Source organism: Pygoscelis adeliae, unplaced genomic scaffold, assembly GCF_000699105.1.
Source record: "Pygoscelis adeliae isolate BGI_AS28 unplaced genomic scaffold, ASM69910v1 Scaffold98, whole genome shotgun sequence".
Classification (NCBI taxonomy): domain Eukaryota; kingdom Metazoa; phylum Chordata; class Aves; order Sphenisciformes; family Spheniscidae; genus Pygoscelis; species Pygoscelis adeliae.
In genome coordinates this window covers 4511109-4526677 of record NW_008825547.1, presented here as the reverse complement: position 1 = coordinate 4526677, position 15569 = coordinate 4511109, and the positions used below count along the sequence as shown (strand labels likewise).

At 37.6% G+C, this 15569-nt stretch overlaps 1 protein-coding gene across 1 annotated transcript in view; it reads left to right on the top strand.

Annotated features, from left to right (window-relative positions):
- LOC103923664 (kinesin-like protein KIF20A) overlaps positions 1-14807 on the top strand; it is a 23668-nt gene extending 8861 nt beyond the window's left edge. Inside the window, exons 6-18 of the mRNA XM_009332069.1 lie at positions 186-282; positions 763-960; positions 1042-1153; positions 2851-2922; positions 4990-5136; positions 5747-5912; positions 7224-7394; positions 8058-8197; positions 9424-9589; positions 11238-11355; positions 11438-11505; positions 13173-13292; positions 14532-14807. Coding sequence (XP_009330344.1) covers positions 186-282; positions 763-960; positions 1042-1153; positions 2851-2922; positions 4990-5136; positions 5747-5912; positions 7224-7394; positions 8058-8197; positions 9424-9589; positions 11238-11355; positions 11438-11505; positions 13173-13292; positions 14532-14807 — 1851 coding nt within the window. The remainder of the gene's footprint in view (positions 1-185; positions 283-762; positions 961-1041; positions 1154-2850; positions 2923-4989; positions 5137-5746; positions 5913-7223; positions 7395-8057; positions 8198-9423; positions 9590-11237; positions 11356-11437; positions 11506-13172; positions 13293-14531) is intronic.
- Positions 14808-15569: the final 762 nt, after the last annotated feature.

Below are 15569 nucleotides of genomic sequence, written 5' to 3'. Positions count from 1 at the left end.
AGAGCATTTACTGAGTTTAGTTCGGTATTGTTAAAAACATCTCATTTGCAGCCAGAGTAAGGGGGGCTTAACACTTAATGCTACTGCAATATTTAAATCTTAAATACTGGAATTACTGTCACTTTTTACTTCTGCTATTCTCATAGTCCGTTCATGTGGATGTAATGGTCTCTTATTTTCTCAAGGAGACAGAAAGCATCTCAAATACTATTACAAATATATGCGATGCGGAGTCAGCTTCTTCCAACTGTACTTCAAAAAGTCTTCCTTCTGACTCACTAGGTAAAATAAAGTGGAAAAATTTCATGGGGGAAAAAAGCATAGGAATTTAGGAATATAAGTGGGTAATTATTTGTGGATTAAAAAAATCTCTGTACTATACTACGAAGTAAATATATATATATTTTTTTACCCAAATTTTAATGGCTCAACTCAGGAGAAAGAGTAACAGTAAAAATATTTTGATAGCTTTGCTCCTTTTGGGGGAAGAGGGAGGCTTAGTTCTGCAAAGCTAATGTATAAGCTGCTGGAAGCTTGTGGTAGAGGGGGGCAATAGCTTAGAACTTGGGCATATTCTGGTTATAGGGGACTGCTGAGGAGTTTGAATGTTCTTGGGTAAACTCAAAGTTATATGGTACTGTGTATCTCATTGCACAACACAAATATATACAAGCCTCTTCCTTTTAGAAGGTTCTATATACTGCAGTTAAAATTTATCAATGAGTTATTTGGTCATTGAACTCTTTCTCTGTTTTGGGTTAGCAGAGAACAACTTTGTTCCACTTGACATACATAGGATTAATACACACCAAAGAACACAAGCGTCTGTGTGGATTTCCTTTTGTGAAATTTATAATGAATATGTGTATGACCTATTAAATGTATTATCTACATCAAAAACTCAGAAGCGCAGAGTCTTAAGAATTTGTGAGGATCAAGGAGGAAATTCTTATATTAAAGGTAATAATACTGTTTTATGACCTTGGCAGTTTCACAGAATTTCTTTCATCAGAAGTGTATGTAAAAGGTCTCTTTTCACAGACTTAAAGTGGATTAACATTCAGAGCACTGAAGAAGCCTGCAAAATACTAAAAATAGGAAACAAGAACCGAAGCTTTGCTTGTACTAGAATGAATGAGCAATCAAGTAGGAGGTTTGTTCCTCTAATTATAAGCATACTCTGTCTCTTTTCTTTTAAGGGGAGGGAGGAGGGGAAGGGAGGAGAAGACTTCAGAATATGTTTGAAATGAGCCACTCTTCAATAATAGCTTAAGACTTTCCTTGATTATTTTGGTTTTATTATGAAATTCTTTCTGGAAGAAAGCTAGGAGAGGCCCTATGACTTTAATAGCAGCTGGATTTGGGTTGCTATTCATGGCTTTGGACAACCAAAAAGATCAAATCACATTCATTATTGAGTGCCAACAGGGCTATACATCTTAGCAAATACTAATGGTGCTGAGTGGGAATGGCTGTGTGAGGATGTTGAAGGAAAAGCTGGCTAATTCTTCATCACTGGCAGTATAATTCTTGGAAACCCAGAGTCTGGCAGTAGGGTATGTAGGAAGGAGCGAGTCATGCCGTACCTTTCAGTGCTGCTAGATTATCTAGATGCCTTTAGCTTGCTGTGTTGTAGCTGAGCTTACTTGGTATCTTAAGAATTAAGCCCCTAGCTCTTACCCAACTCTAGGAGACAGATCAGGGAGAATCTGGTTTGATGGAGTGGGAGGAAATAAATAGAGAAGGTTTGTATACTTTCTGTTGAAAATCCCTTCTTACTTGATTTTAATGCCCTCTTACTAATTTGTCCTTTAAGTGTGGAAGGGCCATGTTGTATATTTAGCTAATATAATCGTAGTGTTACTAAGCCTGCTTTTTCTCTAAAAAGCAAGAGTTATATGCTGTTCTTTAATGGCATAGCTTCCATTAAATTTCATGGTATGATTCCACCTGAATTTCACTCAAGCCTAAAATAGTGCAGAAAAGAACTGTGGTTTTCTGGCAGAGTTTTGTGCCTATAATGTCCTCTTTTTGTTCCAGAGAATATGCTGACTTCCACCTAGCTTGTTTCTAAATTGTGGTTTTTGTTTGTTTGGTTTTGTGTTTGTTGGGGTGGTTTGTTTGTTTGGTTTTTTTTTAGAAATTTCATTCTTAAACTGTGGGTTGGTGCTGAGGAGTAAAGCATTGCTTTAAAGCTATACGAGGAAGTTTGTTTTCTGTGCTTCCTGATTTACTGGATAAACTGGGGACAGGGCACTCCTGGTTCTGGGATTTTTCTCTTTGGTTTCAGACAGCGTATGTCCACTGACTTTGTAGCTTGATGTCTAAAACACAATAACTGGATTTTCAAGTGTTACAAATTCAACCTTTCTAGAAAGCAGAGTAATTTCAAAACTGAAAAAATAACTGTATGTTGAAGTAGGCAATATTACAGGACTGTCAAACCTTAACATTCCCCCCCCCCATTTATTTCTAAGTAGTTAATTCTTCAGAATTACTGAGTTCAGATACTGTCTAAAGTTTGTTTACAGTGAGTACCTGAGTACTCATCTTCTGATCAGTAGACTTAAGTCAACTGGCTTGTTCATTCTCCAAGACAGCTTGTAGGCTTCATGTGATATTTTTCCCTCTCCTGTATTGACAGAAATGGAAAGTCACAAAATGCAACTTCTATTGCTGCTTTTTGCTGCTGAATGAATGCATTGTGAAGGTAACTAATGTAAATTAGGGAATGAATTCTTGTTCTTTCTTCAGCACTGCACTTTCTGTAGCATACAAATTTTACTTTGCTTCAGTGACTGCTTAATTTTTATAATTGTTGTTATTAAAAAGGACTTCTTTCCATTCCAGTCACAGTATATTTTCAATCAGGCTACTGAGGCTAACTGATGAGCATCAGCCGTGTGTTCTTGGAGTTTCCGAGTAAGTGAATGCTTCAGCTGATTACCAGAATGCAAATATTTTAGAACAGTTGATAAGGTGTAAGCATGCTAAACTGGTGAACTTTCTTTTAATAAACAAATCCTCTGAGAAGTGAGAAGGAAATCAGAACTCTGCTGGCTGCATAAAACTGAATGGAAACCTGATAGGGACCGGCATAGAAGTGTTTCCTCGTCTCTTTTATTCTGTTAAGGTTTGGCTGAAAAACCTGTTAAAACTCTGTCAGTAGTACATAAATTGAGGCAAATATATGTATATTGTCTTACATAATGGGGAGGTGGGGACAGAGTAGTACTAGGTAATACCACACTAAATATTCCGGTAAGCAGAATTCAAATGGCTGGCTGATAGAAGCCAGTCTCTAAAGTTGGAGTGCAGCAGTTAGTGCTGAAGACCCAAGGTGCAAGCTATGCCAGTGTATCTTTCTACTTTGGGACCAGACTAGAGTTTATGGGTTGAATGTTTGTGGCACCACATTTGATGTGCTCCTGGAACACAAATTCAAGTCTATTATCCAAAAAGAATGCAGGGGACATGCTCTGGGACTGCTCCATGGTATAATCTATAGTAAAAGGGGGTCATCGGGTGATTTGCTTAAAAACTGTTCTCCTGATCTAAAATGCTAATGTAGGTGCACCCAGTGAGAGCAGTGTTAAGTCCTTACACCTCTCTGCTCTTTTGTGATTTAGAGGAAGTGGCCTAATCTTTTGGCTTCAAGCCATTTAGATAGCTTTTTTGGTGTCGTCCCCCCCCCCCGATTAATTGTCCATTTAGCTTGATATGGAAAAATGAGGACGGTCCCGTAACAGCGTGTTTTTAGTTCAGTCCTAGTTTCTACTGATTTCTCTCTTGTCTCTGCTGAGCAGAGATAGTAATAAATATACCTCACTGAGATAACACCTTTTAATGTCAGATGTTACAGTGATAAATACTCTAAGGAAAGATAACTTGAGGAAATGGCTGCGTCTGTGTTCCTTGCTGTTCCCTGTCTTGGTGTGTTCCCCTGGCAAAGCTTGCAGCAGCTGTTAGATGAATGACAGAGTTTGTATGTTGCTTAACGAAGAAAAAAACTCTTCATCTTTTACTGAAAGGGATAAGGATCATAAGATCATAGCCTTTCATACAGTTGAACTATGTGCCTTATTAATGTGTAGTATTAATATGTACTTACTTCAGCTGTGTGAAAGGCTATGATTTTACAAAGGTGTTATTTTATGTAAATAAATGTATGTATAAGTGAGTAATAGTTGGGTTACATAAATTATCTAACTTCCAGAGCTTCCTGTATTTCAAGAGCTTTCTTAATATTAAGTGAAAGTGATGAAATTCTTTGATTATCCAGGATAACTGTCTCTGATTGTAACTTATAGTACTGTGAGGGACACTTCAGTGGCCTGAGTTTAGTAGCACATATGAGTTTAGTAGCACATAATTGCTATAGCCAAAGAGCTCTAAGGTGATCTGGGAAAGACTTCTGGCCTCTTATTTGCAGTAGTGAACAAATGGTTCTGTGTCCAAAAGAGGCAGGCTGCAGTGTATTGAAGCATACTACTATTCTGCAATCCTCTCGGTGCTGGAACTGGTGAAGGTGACGGTCAAAGTGCTTCTGTAGTATAGCCCCGCTATGCAAAACTGTTTCAGAAATTCCTCTTCTCTTGTCTGGAAGTACTTACTTCAGGATTGCAACAAAATTTAGGTTCCTAAACTGAATTATTTATGTAAGAATGCCTATAAAGTTTTAAATGAACGCTACAAGCAGACTTCTTTGAATGTGCTGAATAGACAGTCTTAGGAGCAGCAATCTTGTTCAAGTATCTTTAAATACAATGGGAAGATAGATAGGTTAATGCTGTTACCCTAAATACCTTGTGTAGTGCCTTCTGGACAAAACATCAACATTAAAGTGCAACTTATTCTGTGATCTAGGTAGGCTGAAATGACTCATTCATTTACACTTTAGACACATAAAGAAATAAAGACATGTAGTTCTATTTTCATACTGCTTAGAAACAAGTTTATATGTGTGTTCTGGATAATTCTTTCATCCAGGTTGTCTTTCTGTGACTTGGCTGGATCAGAGAGGTGTAATAAAACACAAGCCTTTGGAGACAGACTAAAAGAAGCAGGAAATATTAATAACTCTCTTCATATCCTTGGAAAATGCATTGCAGCATTGAAGCAAAATCAAAATCCAAAGTAAGTGACAAGTTGTAAACAGCATGCTGAGTTTTGGATTGAAAACCTAAGCATCCCTTTATGTTTCTGCGAGGGGTTTGCATGATCAGAGGAAAATGGGAATCTACAAAATCTTGTAAGCCTTCTTTACTACACATGTCACTGGAATACCTGAAATACATGTATCTGTTGTTTGTGGAGAGTAAAAAAGGGCAATTAGCAGCAAACTACCAAGCTCCTTTTTAGTGTTTGTGTATGAGCAATACACTTTGTGTACAGAGCTCCCGTTTTGTCCTCTTCCCTTCCACCTCCAAATTATACATGTAGATTCATCAGACAGCCAACAGATGTCCTGTACCTAGCTTTTGGCTTGTTCCAGTATCTGCTTTGTAACACTAGGGAACTGTGATGCAGACACTATACTAATTTTACTTTTAAATACTTCAATTTGTTGGAGATCTTATGAGAGCCAGGAAAGACCTTGCTCTTTGATGTGGAATAGCTTAGGCTTAAATATAAGCATCCTGCTGGATCTGTTTCCTGAAAGAGACAAACACAATTAAGCTAAGTTGCAGTATCACACAATTTTACAGATTTTGTTTCACAATTTTGTTATTCTTTTCTCCACGAGGATGAAGCCAAGCTATATTCCATTCAGAGAGAGCAAATTGACTCGTCTGTTTCAGCCGTTCTTTTGTGGAAAAGGCAAAGCTTGTATGATTGTAAACATTAATCAGCATGCTTCCACATATGATGAAACACTACATGTAATGAAATTTTCAGCTATAGCCAAACAGGTAAGAGTGCATCTACTTTCACTGCTATTCTGCATTCTTTGTTACTATTGGTTTGTGAAATGATCAGGCTGTATGGACTCGAGTGTGATTAGGACTTTTGATGCATTGTACTCTTCTGCGTGTGGCTTCCCTCTAAAAGGCTTACAGTAGTGTTGCACATCCTCCAAGCTATTTGTGGTAAGAAGTTAAGATCTCTGCAGCTATCTGTGGCTTGTTCAGGTCTACCCATTTTTTGTGTGAAAAAAAAAAAAAAAAAAGGCACTTTCAGATATGACGGGTTATACCATATATCTGAGCAAATGCAGGATTTCGATTCAAGCTTTTGATGAATTGTTTAACCTGTGTGCAGTTAAGCATCTGTTGCACAAGATGACAATTGTTCAAAACTTCTTGGACAGCTAGCGGTGATAGTAACAGAAATAGCTTTTTTTGTAATCTGAATGAGATCTCTTGTGTCTGCATTGCTGCTATTTGGCTAAGTGCAAGTAATTAATAACAAACAAAAAGGGAAGACTTTTTGTAAGTTAATGCTTGAAGGTAGTGTGCTTCTCTGCTTTGAAGGCAAAACTGCCTCTGCTAAATCTACATGCTTTCATGCTTTCTGCTAGCTGTGCTTGTCAGCCTCCCATTAAATTCAGGACTTGGGGTTGATAGTTGGTTTTAAGTTCAGTCAGCTTCCCTGGAAGCTGCTTCTTGCAGGGAGTGGGATGCTAGGCTGTACTGTGTTTCATGGCAGAAATAAAGTCCATATCTAGTCTGGAACCATGGATTAGTTCTGACACGTTCCGAGACTGTAATGGCATATCTAATATGATCTCAGAGAGAAAGATTTTTCTAATTCTGTTTGGCTGCAACTTTCATCATAAGATAAGAGCGTGCACTGAGGTGACAAGCTTCTCTAATATGTTGTCCTATGACATGCATACTTAAAATCTTTACGTAACTAGCATGAATTGCTGAATCCTGGTCACAGTATTTCAGGAAGGAGCAAATGTTTTAGGGATTTGCTGCTTTTTATTAACTTTCCAGGAAACTACACCAAAACCTTATATTTTAAGAGGGGAGAAAACACCTTTCTAGACAAGCATACTAAGTTTGTTAGTAATAATCTTTCCCATTTTCACTTTGTTAGAGTACTGAAGTCTTTTATTCGTACTGATAGATGGCTTTGTCTGCTAAGACATGTAAAATTTTGTTAATGTTCTTGTAATCAAATACAACAATGCATTCATGCCACTTCTTCCTAGTATTCTGATACCCGCAATATTGACAGCATTGATAAATCAGTGTGTTCAACTCTGGATTTTCCAGGTAATCCAGACAATCCTACCCAAAAATTTTGGTTATTTTCCACCCAAGCTAGTTGGAGGCAACAGCAAACCTATCATGCACTTTGACGCTAACACATCTGTGGATGACTTTCCTGACAGTACTGAAACTTCCGCAGAAGAGGAAGTGGACATCACCATTCTGAGTCATGAGGTAGATACACATCTACTCAAAATGGTACCCAAGAAAGACATTGCTATTAGTTCTAATGTTAGAATCTCTTACCGTAAGAGATGTGCTGGAAGCTGTATCAAATGAGAACTGTAAGCTTCTGCTCAGTGTCAGGCAGACCTAAACTTAAAGTGGTCTAGTTCTGAGGGAACAAGTGTAGTTGTGGAAGGCCGCCTGCGGCTTTCTAGTTAGGTCAAGTGCTAAATTTGGGATTCAACTGATTGCTCAACGAGAAGAGTAAGGAAGCAGTATGTGTGTTTAAACCAACATTATTTAGTCGTTTGTGTTCTTCTGGGAACAGCAGACAGAAGTTAAGATGCAGCATTTTAAAAATAAAGCTATACAATCTAATAGCAATAAACTGTAAAAAATCAAGTAGGCTTTATGCTAAGTGGTTGTACAAATTAATATTTAAATGCCAAAACAGTAGTAAACTCTTGATGGCAGAAACCATCAAGATGGAGAAAGGTTGTCTTTGCAGTAGAAATTCATGTTTGAAAATATTTAACCCTTGGTGTAGCCCCCCTGAAAATATAGCCTTGTAGAAATGCCCTCTGTGGATGGCTGGCTGTATCAATATTTCATTTGACATGCATATCAATGTGTTTCTAGCTTGTTTTCTGAACTGAAATATGTTAAATTTAGGATCTCTTGAAAACTACAGAGAACCTAAAGGAGAAGCTAGTGGCAGAAAGGCAAAGTAAACTCCTTCTGGAGGTGAAGATACGTAGAGAGATGGCAGAAGCAATGTTCCGACAGCTGTTGGAAACAGAGGAAGCCTGGAGGCAAGTCATATTGCAGTCGTCTTCAAGACTGAAAGGATTCCACCTATATAAATGCATACATTTATACATATACACATATGCATGTGTATACATATATATGCAAGATGTATACTCATGTTATTTAGAGAAGTTAGGGCTGGACAGTTTCAAAGTTTCTGATGAAAAGGGAAGAAGAAACAAAATAAACTTGTATAGATCAGCCTTTTCTGTGTACAATGAAAAAGTAATGCTGCTTTCTGTTGAACTTTTCTCTGTTTAATTTGTAATTACTGGAGATTGTCCTGACTCCATATTAGTATTTAGCAGATGTGGAAGACTGCTACAGGTACCCCACTGAGGCTTGTGATTGTTCCAAAACTTGCACTTGCACATGTTAATTATGCGTGCATGTGCTTAAGGTAGTTTGGATTGTATCTCTTTCAGCTCTCCTTCTGGATTCTTGCTCCTGGATGACTTATGAACCTTTGTCAGCTTACTGTCTTATAAATTACTGTGGCTGCCTGCACTGATGTTACTAATTTGGGAATTTTTTTCAAGTGTGTCCAGATTGCTCAAGCTGAATTCTCTTCGTCTTAACTCTTCTCTTCTTGAAATCAGTTTCCTGCTATTTGAATTGCTAACAGAGACTAACCCCAAGTTAAGGTGTCAGCTGGACACACTGTGGTTTAACACCTGCACGGATTTTAAGATTGTGTGGGTAACTTTGACCAAACACATGAAACAGCAGTGATGCTTTCTCTCTTTTGAGGTGATGTTCTGGGTCACTGCTGGGGCATTTTTTTTAAATTGTGACAAGAGTAATGTGTAATGTATTGAAATAATACGGCAAAGTGAATTTGGCATATCTTGAATGGGAAAAAAAACCAACAACCATCCAACAACATGAAAGACACCCCCAGAAATATGCTTCAAATATCAGGTCTAATTGGGTGTAGTAGTATCTATCACTATGTGTTGGTGGATATTTTTTTTAACAAAATTTTTGTTTGACAGATCTTAAATATGCGTTCTTCTATAGCACTATTCTTGGTATATGCCAAGTAGAAGTTATGCCTTGGAGCAAGTCTGTAGGATCGTTCAGAATAAAAAGGAGAAAAGTACTTGGTCTCTTAACTTCACAATTTATGATTAATTAATAACTTTGATATTGCCAGTTGAACACATGTAGTCAAATTGTAATAGCTGTAATGCTAATATATTAAATAAAACTAACATGTTCTCCTCAGCAACCGCTTGGAGGATATGAAAGACAGTTATGAAGAAAAACTGGAGAGCAAATTTGAAATGTATAAAGAGGCCATCAAGAAACATGCATATGTGTGTGCAATGGAACAAATTGAAGACCATTATGTTCCCATAGAAGAATTTCTAGCTGAACAAGAGAAAGTTGAGGTATGACTTGACTGCTGTTAAAAAATGTGTGCTAGCCTTCTAACTGTAAATTTTGCTTTTCCTTAACAGAATCATTCAGGAATCCTAAATGTAACACTGAACGGTCAAAATAACTAGCAGTTCAGCCTAGCTGTTCTGGTGTCCAGTGCTAACCATAAGGATAGAGATGTCTCATGTCTAACACTACCTGTAGCGTATGCCTAAACTTCCTGATCTTTGAGGGCACAGTTCAATCAAATCCAAGTCATCTTTTATCTCTGTAGTACAATGATTGGAACACCTAGAGGGATGGTGAAGACAGCAGTCTGGCTTTGTGGAGATCCTTGAGATTGTAGGGTATAGAGTAAAAAGCTAGTCTGAAAGGGCTGGTGGGGAATTTAGTACAGGGTAGCTATTTTAATTATAATGGATCTCTGCTCTGAAAGTCTAGAGGGAGGATTGTGGGATAAGAAACTGTGATGAGAAATCAAGTTTTATGCAGGAGAGAACTTAATCTCCTGAATGTACGTATACCTAGAACTGTTCAGACTTGGCATCAGTAAGTTGCTATTCTTTTTGTAAATGAGCCACGTTAGCTACGTGCAACTCTATCAGTCTTTACCTCTAGCCTTTGCATAGGTAGCGAAGTGTATCCAGGCAACAGATGAGACCTGTAGGTCTCAGTCTTTTCAGAAGGTCTGTTAGTGGAAGAATAGAACAACTGTGGTGTACACCGGAGGTGCTTTCTCACTGCACTCTTCTGTCCAGGAACTGCTAAGACATCTCACTCCATTGGTAGGCAGGTGCCTTTCAAGACATGAGGGAAGTGGGTTTCTGTTGTAGATTGTGATATATAAACATTTCTGCTTTTACAGCTCTCCATTCAGGTGCTGACAAGCAACACTGTATTGTGTAACATGCTCTGTTTTTCCAGCTCCTTCACACTTGTCTTTTTTTCCCCACTTAGATTCTGTTTTTATGTTCACTTAAGGCCTAGCTATACATCATGTTGGGATGGAGGAAAAGGGTTTTAATAGTGCTCTCTGTATTTAGAGCTACCTCTTATGCTGGCCACAAGGCTGCATAAGGGAAGATTCAAAGAACAAGGTGGTCTTGATAGCAAGTCAGATAAACTGATGAAATTCCCAAGATGTAAAATTCTTAATTGACAAAGGAGAGTACAACATGAAATCTGAGCAGGCAGCTTCAGAGAACCAGAATTAGATGAATAACTCTTCTTGATGGTGACGCTTGTTTGATTTCTCACTCTGAAATACCACCCTAGCAATCTGACAGGTACTAAAAAAGAGATTGAGATTAAAACTTAGTTCTATGAAATACTTTCTTCCTCACTTAGCAAGCTAACTGGCAACAGTGTTTAACACAGATGCACTAAAGTTGCCTTTCTGCCGTATGGTTACTTTTAATACAGTTTGGAAACCTTTAGACTGGAAGAGTTGACTCCTGTGTAAAGTAACTTCTTCCTAGACGGTCTCATGATCTGAGTGTTATTCCTTACTGTGATTTCTCAACTATAACCATCACAACTTCCACCTGCAGTGATTTTAAAACTGCATATACATGTGCAGTATAATTGAAGGACGTGCAGTACTGCATCAGGTTAAGCAGAAATTTAGACAAATTCTACCATGTGCCCTTCTTTTTTCAGGATAGAGAGAGTAAAATACTGCAATTGGAAAGGCAACTTGATGAACAGTCAGGGAGGCTGTTGGCTCTGGGAAGTGAGAATTCAGATATACTGACTACTGAAAATAACATGGAACTAGGTAGGAATCTAATCTGGATATTCAAAGTGCAATTTACTTTTGGTATTGTGTATAAACAAGCAAACTTTTCTTTTGCCTATAGATCGTATGAACAAGATGATGAGGAGAGCCAATGAAGGATTGCAGAAGCAATGCAAAGAGAAAGAAGAGGTAGCTCTTACTTAGTCTTTAACAAATCTGGGGATAACAGTCCTAAAGTCTGGCATGGTTCAGTGCTTAAAGATCTGCACTGTAGACAAAAGCATGAAGATTCCTGCAAACTGGCATCAAGTTTACAAAAAAGCCTTTGCCCAGTTGTGGGTGACTTTTGCCAGAAATTGGCTGTGTTCTGGCTTTACTCCGGTTTGTAAAGGCATCTGCTACTATAACGAGTCACATGGTGAACACGATGCGAGGTAGAAGTAGGGGGAAATATATAGCCTTGTATTGGAATTTGTTGTAAACATTGCTGCCATGGCCTCAGTGCTTTCCTTCCTGAAATGCTGCCTGCTCACGCACAGGGGAACAGTAATAGAATATGGTAACAGTTCAGATCTAGAGCCAAAACAGTGCCTTAAACCAGTCCTTTCTGTAAGTATTGAACTCCACTATCCCCTTAAACTTAAGTAAAGGATGTCTCTGTTCTTCAAACAAACAAGATGCCCGTGTTCCAAATAGCATATAGAGGTGGAAATTATGAGCTTCAGGCTTTGTTATGGAAAACAAGTATTAATTATTTTTTGGTATGCATTTTTAGTCTATACCTTGAATGAACTTCTTGTAAGGCTACAGTTAGTTTCACATGTTTAAAGAGGAGGGGAGAAACAAGCCTTGCTCCTTTCACTAATAACAAGTAGGAGTAGGGGTTGGAGAAATAGTTCCAGGTGGTTCTAATAAACCATGTAAATGGAAAGTGAACTTAAATCCCTTTCTATTGAGAGAGTACTTCAAAAATAACTTTTTCCTTACCAAGTTTAATGTCTCGTGTTATGGCCCTGGCATTTGTTTTCCACTCCTGTTCTTGAGCTCTATGTAATTTTCCATTTTCTATGTCAATTTTGAATTTTGATGCTAGAAAGAAAGTTTGGCTTTTATGCTTGATATGGGGATACAGTGTTGATTATTTTGTGTGGCTAGAAAGTGTTAGAATGATGGGACTGCTGCCTGGCAATAACTGAAGTGAGAGCAGTTTAAAGCAGTTGGTTCTGTCAGTGCCCTTCTGCTTTGCCTCACGTATCTGTGCATGTATGATGAGTAATTCACTATTTTTTTTTCTTCCTTTCCATTCAGCCATTAAACATGGGCAAAGGGGATTTTTTGGCAATCTAATTTACTTCTACAAGGTTGGAGGGAAAATATCTAATGATGTAACATTAATTTTGCTGGTTCAGAGTTTCTTTTCCCTCTCAGGACTTGGTCCATCAATATTCCCATCAGAAAGGTGAGGTCTTCTGTTGTAACTGTGCTCCAATTCATTATATGAATAGTGTTAATGAGACGAGAGCATTCTTTTAACTACCCTTACTGAAAAGGAGCAGACTGTTCCAGAAGTAGCTTAGTCTGTGCTGCAGTTCTTTGATTGACAGGTCTGTGTAAATCTAGTAGCTTCAGCACAATAGCCGTTGAATGCTCCAGCTATATTTTATCACCAGAAATGATGGGTTGGGACACAAGAGGTTGAGAGAAACAGGCTTTGTCTTCATTGCTTTGATCTTGCAGTTTGCACTGTTCAATATTAATCAGAAATGCTTACGGTGTCTGTATGAGTTCTAGTCATAAACAAAATCCACGTAAAACATGCTGTCTTGAACTTCAGTGCGTATGGGCTTTATTTTCAGCTTATAAAATCTCTGAAGTTTAAAATACAGAAATTAAATGAAACCCTGCTAGAAGCTAATGAAGGCTATAGAAAAATGGCAGAAGAGAACAGTCAACTGAAGCATACAATCATGCTCAAGGTTTGTCAACAATTTAAAAGCAACTTTAATATGGCTTGTATCTATAGCTGTACTGATATTTCTGCATCTTTGTACATGTAAAAACATAGTTCAGTCTTATTAATTTCTTTTGATGTTACCATAATGTTTTTAATTAAGTTGGTTTTTTTGCTTTCTTTTTTCTGTCCCTAACTTCCTGAATTATGAGCTCAGAACCCTTGTGTTTCACTTTCTATCTTGTAAGACAAGACTCATTTTTCAGTTTAAATGATAGACTTGGTCAATAGGGTAACTTTGTGCTGACAACTCTTGCTAATCTAAAGATGCCACAAATTATTGTCAAGCAAAGAAAATACTACTCAGAACTCTAGTCATGAAGTGTTTTGTGGAGGGCAAGCAAGTTTTCACTTCACAAATGTTGGTGCAACAAGACCTAAGGATCTATGGCTTTAAAACTATACTGGCACTCCTGCAGAGGTGGCCACGCTGGATAAGAGATATGGGCAGGTAAACTACTTAATACTGAAACAGAATAAATCTTTCCTTCAAAAGCAGGGACTTCATAAAGTTGACAGCATCTGAGCTCAGACATCAACTAGATTCCTAAATAAAAAAAATGCAAATTTTGAACTCTTGACACTTTGCATCTGTGCCTCATTTGTAATCTGCAAATGAAGCAAGGCAGATAGAAGACTGCTTAGTGATGTTTTCTTTGAACATTAAATTACCTTCCTCGTGCTTTTTAGTCTAATTCTGAGACTGAAAATTATTCATCTTGAGCTTTTGTTTCTGAATTGTTTCTAAGACATAGGAAGGTGACTTTTTTGTTAACCACAAGGATTAGAGAGCATCTTTAAGACCATATTCTGCCCACTCAAAGCATTTATTCAGTCCTGGTTAGTAGACTTACGACTATGATAAGAGTTTTGATTTGACCAGTTTTGCTTTCAGTAATTGCAGCTTAAGACAGGAAAGCTGCCTTTATTTGTTTCCTAGAACAGCAATTCTTTGCATAGTGTGGCTAAGCATTTTAGCATCAGCTTCTTCAGTCAGACTTAGAACTCGATCTGATGATGACCCTGTAGTTTGCTATTCTCTAAATTACATAGCAGTAATTCAGAAGAAATGGGTTCTGAATAGCCATTTGGCATAGTAATAACAGGGATGTTTACTGGTATAGTAAAATAACGTGAAACAGAATTAACTACATGAAAAAGACTTTGGAGCGTTCACATACCTCACACAGCCTTATCCTCATAGGATCAAGAAATGAATAGTCTTCAGAACTGGGCTAAACGTGTTCTTGAGCTTGAAGAAACAGTGTCTTCCCTGCAAAAAGAACTTGACGAACGGAAAAAGCATTTCTCTACAGAGGAGCCAAAACAACAAAAACCCAGGAGAGGTTTGTTGGCTAACCTGAAATCCACAGTAGCAGCCACTGCTAGTACACCTCTTGGTAAAGGCTGGGGGAAGTATGAAGATGCTTCATCCTCTTCGAGAAAACAAGTACTGTTGGCTCATAAAGCAAAAGAATAATATTTGATTAATCAAAGTGTGCAATTACTGGGCTTCTTTATCAATCTTAAACTGTTGGTAGCTTTTTCTCACTCTAGATGCCATCTTCACTGTCATGTTAACTAACAGAAAAATGTTTAATACAGAACTTTTAAAATTGAATCAGGGTTGAATTTAGAGCTATGTAAGTACAGACCTAACTTGTGCTTTTACTGTTGATATAGGGATGTGATTGTATAAAATCTTAATTCTTGAGTAACTGCTATCATGGTCTTCTATACTGATAAATGTGTGATTCCTGCAAAGTGGGGTGTTCCTCATCGACCTCCCTTGTTACCTTTTAAAATTAAGAATTTCACTTTCATTGTTGATTCCTAGAAATCAGATGGCTTGTAAGCTTAATCTCAACTAGTTAAAAATAGCTTGGTTCTTCAGTTAATGTTCTGGCTTTGATCTGGAAAGTGCCATCTTGAGACCAAACTGAGCAAATTGCTAAACATAAGGCCTCGTAAGAGGAAACAAAATGAGGTTCTGTCTGGCTCCTTGCTATTTTTCAGCTAACTTGGCTTTGTAAAGGAACTTGTTTTAGTATCATTTGAATTTCCACTAAGAATATGCATTAAAATTTGAAAACTCTAATAAAATTTTTCCATTGCTAAATTAAGCTCTGACTGTTTATTTTATAAAGGTGAAAAAAAATCGGTGAAATCAAGTTAAGGAAAGATCATAAACTTAGAGGCCAAATGATCATAGTGATTGACATATGATGATCTTGAGTTGAAA